This window comes from Cupressus sempervirens, chromosome 2 (assembly GCF_028749045.1).
Source record: "Cupressus sempervirens isolate cs-2001-9-10 chromosome 2, ASM2874904v1, whole genome shotgun sequence".
Classification (NCBI taxonomy): Eukaryota; Viridiplantae; Streptophyta; class Pinopsida; order Cupressales; family Cupressaceae; genus Cupressus; species Cupressus sempervirens.
Genome location: NC_143119.1, coordinates 775,892,811 through 775,901,876, shown reverse-complemented (window position 1 = coordinate 775,901,876; position 9,066 = coordinate 775,892,811). Strand labels below are relative to the sequence as shown.

General features: G+C 34.9%; 1 protein-coding gene and 1 long non-coding RNA gene across 2 annotated transcripts in view; both read right to left on the bottom strand.

The window, feature by feature from the left end:
• Window positions 1-7,232: 7,232 nt before the first annotated feature.
• LOC149575776 (uncharacterized) lies at window positions 7,233-8,473 on the bottom strand. The gene is made up of 2 exons (XR_016360232.1): window positions 8,182-8,473; window positions 7,233-7,786 (listed from the first exon to the last, which is right to left on the bottom strand). It is a non-coding gene; the product is annotated as an uncharacterized LOC149575776 (long non-coding RNA).
• YAK1 (YAK1-like protein 1) overlaps window positions 8,463-9,066 on the bottom strand; it is a 60,716-nt gene continuing 60,112 nt past the window's right edge. The window contains exon 18 of the mRNA XM_089815565.1: window positions 8,463-8,959. Coding sequence (XP_089671691.1) covers window positions 8,883-8,959 — 77 coding nt within the window. The 3' untranslated portion in view covers window positions 8,463-8,882. The remainder of the gene's footprint in view (window positions 8,960-9,066) is intronic.

The window sequence follows — 9,066 nt, the reverse complement described above, 5'->3', positions numbered from 1 at the left end:
GGAAACTCTCGAGCTAGAGTAGTACTAGGATGGGTGACCTCTCGAGAAGTCCAAGTGCTTCACCTCTTTGAGTGTCACCTAGATCCAATAAGTGCTAAGTGTTCCATTTATTCTCATGAGAGATGGACTCATGTATGAATCACTACTCATGACACATGGGTCAATGAGTTTGACTCGAAAACTACACAGTTAAATCCTAATAGCAATATCACAATTTAAGAGTATTATTTTCAGACTTTGCAGGTCTATTGCAATCTATTACTCTCATGCTCAAGAAATATTCGGATTTTAAAAGGACCACTAAAGGGGAGAAACATTGGAAAAGATTAAAGTTGCAACCTCTTTAGCCTTCATGTTGGCCAATCCAGTTTTATCGAAATATTTCATCATGTATGCAGGATAATGTAGTATAGATGTATGAAACTAAAAGGATGACTGAAAGGTGAAAAACTTTATTCTAGGAAATTGTGGGCATGTAAATCCAAATATAACCTTGTAGGGAAACAAGCTTCCACAATGGTGGAAAGTTTGAAGAAGTTTAGTGGCATGAAATAAGATTATAGAATATGTGGTTCACCAAGTGTTAGAGAATTTATCAAGTGGATATTACTGAGAAAAGAGAAAATTGGGTCGTGAAGATCGAGTGGTTATTACTAAGAAAAGAGCACATTGGATCATCAAAATCAAGTGGATATTACTTAGAAAAGAGTAAATTGGATCATGACAATCCAAGAGTATCACATTGTAGTCTAATTAATTAAAAATATTGAAGAGAAAGGTAACACTATCGACTATAACAAATTTTATGCACATAATTAAAATATATCAAGTTGTAACAATTTTTTTAATTCTCTTCATATGTTACCTAAATGTCTAAAGCTAAAATTTTGACTTTTGGGTATCAACAATACACATAGGAGTCATTATGTGCGGAAGGGTCAAAATTTGGTCATTTCAAAGTATCAACCAATACATGACCCCATTGCATCGATAATCGTTCCCTCAAAATCACTAGTGCTTGTGAATAAATGTCTCAAAAGTCATGCAGAAATGTCCCAGTAGAGATTCACAAATCTCCAATAATGGTGTAGATATGGGCCAATCATGGATTAAAAAGCAAAAAGCAAAAAATAACAACTACCAATGCAATGGTCCACTATTGGTATATATGATATTATTTAAGTAGGTAACTCCATTGGATATCATTATGACAAAAAGTGAACGATTATTGGACCCCAAACCGTTGTTGATACCTTTCCCCTAGAGGTCTCTATGAATGCTTGACAAAAAGTGAGCAATCATTAGACCCCAAACCACTATTATGCCTTTCCCCTAGAGGTCTTTATAAATGCTTAATGAAAAATCTTGATCCTTTGGTTGAAGCTAGGAAAGCTTTGGAAACAGTCTTAGTGAATAAAGGGTTCATTTCATGGAAACAAATCAGTAACCGAACCAACTTCTCTTGCACACAAGAATGTTTTACAAATTACAAGGGCAAAATTTGTCAATAGTACAATGAAAAAAAAAAAAATTTAAAGAACAATTTCAATGGTACTCTTCAGATGAATGAAAAAGAAGTGCCTCACAAAATTTTTAATGAATTGCATCACAGAACATCAAGGGACTACTTCTCAACCAAGACCATCATCATAAAGATTATGTGTTTTGGTTGTTATTGCTCAACCCTCTTCTCTTAGTAGAGTCGACAAATTTTCACCAACAGGGTAATAGTCTGGTAGAGTCAACAAATAAGAATCTAATTAAATTAATTAAAATAACAAAAATAATAGGAACCAATTGCTAAAAGATGAATTGCATTTCTTTGAAGCAACTCCTCAAAACATCTCCTTCGCCTTACGAGTTGGTGTATGGGAAGAGCGCGTAATGTTCCACCCTTCAAATGATATGTAAGCCCAAGATATAAGAGAATGGAGAAACGCCCAAGATATAAGAGAATGGAGAAACGTATGTTAGATTGGTTGAGTTTAACCTCGAGGAAACAAGAGAGCACATGATTCTTAGGCAAAAGTTCTATGAGAGGGGGTTTGGGTTCTATTTTTATCGGAGGAGGCTTATGATTTAATTGAAATTGAAATCTTTTGCCTACCACATGTCAAGAATCTATTAATTATTTTAAACATCTAATGAAGATAGCAATAAAATAATATTATCATAAATTTAAATTCTTCAAGTGATATTCACAGGACCACTAACTTCCTTAAATTTAAGAACTAAAGTTTTTAAGCTGAGACATATTTAAAAACTTCATAGAATCGTTCGCCTTTAGATACTCCTAAAAACTCAACAGTCACCCACTCCATTTTTAAGGAGGCCTCCCTCCATGGTACCCAGCCTAAGCAAACTATTAAAAGATGGTTTAATTGCGAGACTTCTAATCCGAGGTTCAAAGAAGCAAAATTTGGTACTTAAAATAAGAAGAGCTGCCCAGTGTAAAAAAAAAACATGTGATTATGACTTAATACGGAGAGATCCGTTCCAAATTGTTATTTACAAATAAACAATGCTTATGAACTACTAGCTGATGAAAAGGAAAGGTTTTCGAAATCCTTGTAAATGGGATTTTCCTATAACATTTAATGTTCTGAATTTTGCTTGTACATAGTCTAGGTTTCCATTTTTGCGGAGTGTTTCAAATCAGTCAGAGTGGCTAAGAGGTGTTCTTGTCAAGTGCCTATGTTCTCGGAGCTCTTTTTCAAATTATAGTCAGTCTGAAAGATCGTCTACTAGTTTTCATGATGGGAATTAAGTTAACAAAGGTTAATGGCATAATCTCCATGGCATGCGTGTTGTTGACTCACTAAAATGAAGGCTACTTCATAAATTCACTATATGGGCTAGCTCTTTACAGACATAAGTAACGTTGGGGAAAGGAGTATTTGCATTCACGATTGAGAAATGAGAAATGGTGGTGGAGAGTATTCTGTGGGTTGAGCCAATTCCAATTTTGGGTCGGGTATTTTAGTTCAAAGAATGCTTTGACGGAAAAAAATCATGGTCCATGATGAATGTCAAGATGAAAGATGGTTTATCATTAAAATATGTATGTAATATGGTTTATCATTAAAATATGTATGTAATAGTTAGTCAAAGAGTTGACAATTTTTTATCCTGCCTAACCTTAATGTATGCCTTTCAGAAAGGTTCTAAATACTGTATTTCTATGCATTCATGGCTTTATTAACTTTATTCTCCCTTCAACAAGGGAAAGTTTGGGGCATGCTCATTATTTCTAGTCTCTTTATCTTTGATACCAAAATTGTTGGCAGAAGCTGTATTACATGTTAAAATCATGCATTTTACCCTTTTGAAGTTCTTAGATCATATGCAGTCCTAAAAGATTATACTGAGCTATTCGAAATTCAAACAGATCGCCATATTGTGAGATGGTTATTTTAGGATTCACAGAAGTGCTGACTTCTATAAAAAATTAAAAATCCAAGGGTTATAAAAGGTTACTGATTTCCCATTGTTGATATTCAAATGCGTATGTGAACATCAACACACCAATTCTAAAAGGTAGGCATTCATAGGAGAATCGGTTCCCACAACTATGTCATTATGTCAATGAGATGGCCAATCTATTCAACACTAAAGCACTCCTACGAACAAAATCTGGTTTCTTAAAAGGCCAACACTCTTAAACACTGCATGTGCATGTGGTTGTGGTTGATGTCATCTATAAACGATTACCACCGCTAGCCTCATCTAAAGATCCATCCAATTCCTTTAGAAAATGATAACTTTATCCGCATCCCCATGGAGACCATGGATAAGGACGCCAAGAATAAAATGACATGATAACCAGTCGCCCAAAACACATTTCCTTATAAGGAAAGAGATCAACCCAAGCAAGTCGCCCAAAAAAGAATAAGATGCATCCTCGTTCACGGAAACTGAGAATCAAGTGTTTTTCATTAGATAAAACTGGTATATAGAGACAGTGGAAGGAAATCACCTCTGAAATCTCATTTAATTTACATAAAGTCAATCTCTGCTCTTCAATTCAAAATACAGCTATCTGACAAGACGATCATCAGAAATGTTAGTATCAGAGGCGTTTTGAAAGAATAAAAACGCAATACACTCAATAACCAAGATGCTGCACCTCCTTAATGATGCAGTCATAAGGACGTGACCAAGATTTAAGCTTGCCACCCAAACCATTTCTGTTTTGAGCATCAATAATAGTAGAGAGAAGGCTTGACAGGTGCCTTATCATGGTGTTTTCATTGTTATCAAGCCTGAATGATATAGACAATCCAAAATGGTGAGAAATATGGGCACACAGCTTCTGTGGCACAATTGGTGCCGCCACAGGTGTCTTATCATGGTGTTTTCATTGTTATCAAGCCTGAATGATATAGATAGTCCAAAATAGTGAAAAAGATGGGCAAACAGCTTCTGTGGCACAATTAGTGCCGCCACTGATTATGGAATTTTTTTTGTTTAATTCCATGTAATTGTGATCCCGGTGAGGGTGAAGACTCCCAGTAAAACCAAACGATCTTAAATAAAGCAGAATGATTCTCAACAACTACAGATGGTTCTGTAGCCAAGTATCCAACGAAAGCTTTTTCATTAAATAATTCAACGAAGTCTATTTTCTTCAGCTTAAAGCAGCGGCAACATAAAGCAACGACCCTAATCAATAGTTTAAGTCATCTTGGATCTTTGGAATTTGACGCCAGCTCGTGATATGATGACAATTTATGATAAATAAGGCAAAAAATGCATATAATGTTAAATTGCACCACTGTACATACATCCAACTAAATTGCAAATGATCCATCCACAAGAAGTCAACAATTAGAGAATAAACTAGAAACCTTAACAATCGAAAAGGTTCCAATATTTATAAGAAGAAAACTGGGAAAACAAACTAGTTTGTAAAGATAATCAACAAAATAAAAGCCTCTACCATCAGTGGAGTTTTTGAGAATTTCACGCCTTGCAGCATTTTAATGTGTAATACATTGTCCCACGAAGAGTTTCAGTTCCAGCGCCATCAGAATTTGTCAAAGCTGCAAAGTATACAAAAGCACTTCCTAAACTAATCTTAGAGAAGAGTATTGTGTAAATTCTAGGTCTTCATATAAGAGAACCAATATTTATACACAAAAATATATCACAACAGTGTGGGGTGAAAAGTTATTTCAAAAGAATACCCACTTTCCCCAATGATTATCCAATAATCTAACGATATTTACAATTTACTTTAATCCAATAATCTATATAATTGAGAATATACCTATAGAGCAAGCCTTTACAGAGGTATCACCAACCTTAACTATCTGGTAATTATAAAGCCAAATTAACAACGCCCAATAATCTGGGAATCGAATGCCTGTTAAAAAAACCTTACGCCCAAACCCTAGGATGAGTTCACAAATTAAAAATAGCATAATCTCCAATTATCATAAGTAGGTCACAACTTTAATTTTTTTATTGTCACGAGCTTAAAATAGTATATTCCTTCCTTCCCCCTGTCATGGTGCATCGAAATTCATTTATGTTTTTTTTTCTTCCCATTTTGAATACGGAACTCCACCTTCATTTTACATTAAGAATATGCGAAGCTCAACTTCCAGATGCTATGATTTTTCAACTACGAATCTAATTATTTTAATTATAGAGCTCAAAGAGATTTACGCAACATGGAAGCTCGAGTTGAAGATGCAATAATTTTTTATCCGAGGATCTTATCTTTTAGATTACAGAGCTCAGAAAGATCTATGCAAAAGACATCCATAGCCAAACAACAAATAATTTAATTTTGCCAAAAGAAAAGAAGTTAAGAGCCTAGAATTATGGTTTAATGTTTCATAATCAAAAAATTGCTTTACCTCAAAAGAGCAAGGTTGAGACAACTTCCCTATCAAATTCCAAGGTTAAATTATGACAAGGTGTTCATTTTATGAAAAGGAGCCAAGTGTTGCAGACAGGCATATAGATGGACCAGGAATTGTACGGCAATGTCTCAAAAAAATGCCGTCTATAAAACTACCATCACTGCTGTATAAGTAAAAAACATTATACCCAATGATCAAACAACTTAGCGAAATTGCATATGCAAAGCATAAAACCGGTTTCATTTACATAGGTTCCATAGGCAGTATCATATAATGGCGCTCTATAATAGTACAAAGAGTAATCAGTGAACGATCAAAATTATTAAAAGCAGGATGGCGTTTGTTGTTGTGAGTACCTAGCAGGTTTTCGAAAACTACACCTGTATGCAAAGGCTGCAGAAGGAATTTTAAATTTACATCAGAACGACTGGAGTGATGAGAGCCATATTCTAAATCTCCTGCTAACTACTTGCATGTTGTTAACAAAGATCCCAGGGAAGAACTTGCATGGATCAAGATTCTTTTATCCGAAGCAGGTTACTATAACTAAAAAAATCATTTGTCCAAAAATGTCTCGAGAGAAATGCATACGAGAAGCGAACTGCTGTCATCATTTCAAACAGGATTACTCTGGAGACGTTCTAAATGGCCAACCCACAAGTTGTCTGTTGCTGCAGTTTAAATGGAATCGTACCATTCTGGAGGAAATACAAAATTTTCTCAATAGTACTGCCGCAGTCAGACAAAGCAATATGACAGAATTTAATAATTTATTGAGTAATACCCAAAGATGCGCTTGGGTGATGCTGCATGAATGCACTTATATGCATTCATTGCCTTCGTGCGTGTTTCCTTTATCAATTTGGCAGGGGCAGGGAAGTGAAAACTCTGAGTGAAATCCATCAAATATGTAGACGCACACACCAATATGTACATATATATAATATTCAATACTGTCTCACTGCACCAAGGTCTTGTTTGATATCTGATTATCTTGGTTTTGGTTTCCTTTGCTTGGTTTTGGTATCCTTCTGAGGCCTGAGGGAGCAGGAATATGTGTATACAATTAAAAACACCCTACAGTGACAATAATGGTAAATCTCATGTATTATAATGACTTTCTTTCAATGTTAACATTCTGGATCCTTGGTTTGCAGCTTAATGTTAATAGAGTAAAGAACAACCTAAGCACCCAATTTACAGATATTTAGACTATTATTATAGCTAGCACAAATACTAAGCATTTTCAGATTATGACGGAATAGAGAATTGCACCACATTTAAAAATGGTCATTATTGTCCACATACAAAATAACGTTTAGCAAAATGGGAGACTCGAGATACATTTCCTACTCTGCATAATAATCAAAGCTCATAAGAATTATTTATTTAATAAAGGCAAATATATTTAACATCAGTTAACAATGGACATACAAAGGACTTCATGTCTCACAGCCATACCTGGGTATAACAAAAATCTAAAATCTAAATAACTGATCATGTCTTTCCTTCAAATCATCATACCTCCCCTGACTTTGTCTGGAATATATGTAAACAATATTAACAGATACAGTTCATGACAGAAGCCAACATTTGTTTGATTCACTTTAGAGATGGTAGTGTTGGCACACAGGTACAATGCTTTTAAGTTAAAACCAAGGGCCATGACTTGGTGTGATCACAGTCTTTGTGAGATGTGCTTCAAATCCTTTTCCTCAACTGCGAATACATAATTCCTGTAATATGGATATCACAACCTGCTTTTTCTGTATCGTTGTCACGCAAATGCTGAAACAAGATTAGGAACTTAACAGAAAGAAGGACAACGCCTTATCACATCCTCGTCAAAATCTCAAATCTGGCAACCAGCCTTTTGAGATGCAATGCTTCTAATGGCTCCAGTCAGTGTTCAATACCTACGAAAAGAAACCTCAAAGTTAGATCAAATTAGATTAGGCTGTAAGACATGTTGAAACTAATCTGGATGCCTGAAATTCTGCAGGATGCCATAATTGTATTAAATTTATAAATCTAAGTTATCAAGATCGAGCGAGACTTGACAAACACCTTTACCAGTTTTAGTAGACACGGAATTAATTGATACTTTTTACCTATCACCAATGAATAGCCATGTAAACACCAAGTAATTGAATGCTTCCCCACATTTTTATAGCAAGGTTTTTCCAAATTTAGAGTTTCCCATATTAATACGAACATATTTCGGTGCCTTCGTTCCTAATTCCAATCATTATTCTTTGGAATCAAGCTTATAAATATTTGAATAGTACGAAAAACAGATGCCTTTCTATACCAGTACTGAAAGGACAGCACAATCCTGGCAGCCACAGCTGGTTCAGTAGCAGAGTCATTCTTACGAACAAGGGAAAGGATCATGTCACATTCTTCTTGACTTTTCCATCTGTACAACAAACAACTTTCATAGAGATTGAGAGAATGAAGTTGATATCCCATTAAAGTTATCTTGACCAAGAAACCTTGTGTTGAGCTTTAAAAGTCTGACAAAATATCTGAGATGTATATCTTTTTATAATTGAATAAATATAAAACAATAAAGCATATAACATCAGATAATGAAAATCCAAGAATCGTAATTTTAAATTAACAACTTAAAACAAGATACCCTGAAGCATAGAACACAATCAATATGCATGACTGTACTAGCCACAGGCACAAAGAAATGAAGAAATAGGGCCATTTTCCTGCTCATACCAGATCTGACCTTGCCAGAAAATCTTATCATTGGCAATCTGAAAAGAATGGCTATGTATTAGCCATAACAATTATACTTAAAGCTCATGTCCTCCTATCCATGTGACAATTTTTGGGGAGTCTAAACAAAGAAATTTGTTCTGGTCGGCAAACAAGCCCAAATGGTTACACCTAAAGCAGTACAAACTTTAGAGATGCCACTCTAAAGTCTCATATAGAGTTGGGATGAGTGAAGAGTGATAAAGAATATTTCTAGAAACCTTAATATGCCAGCTTATAAAATCAACCAATCCTCCTGTAATCTCTTCGGCCTTGAATAGAGGGAGGAAAAGTGGTGAAGGTATGACCAGTCCTTTGCCCTGCATATAAAAAGAAAATTAATTACAATGAGAACAAAATTGAACATAGCAATGTAAAACCATTTCTTCATTTTATATCACACTAAAAAGAATGACATAGATAAGGA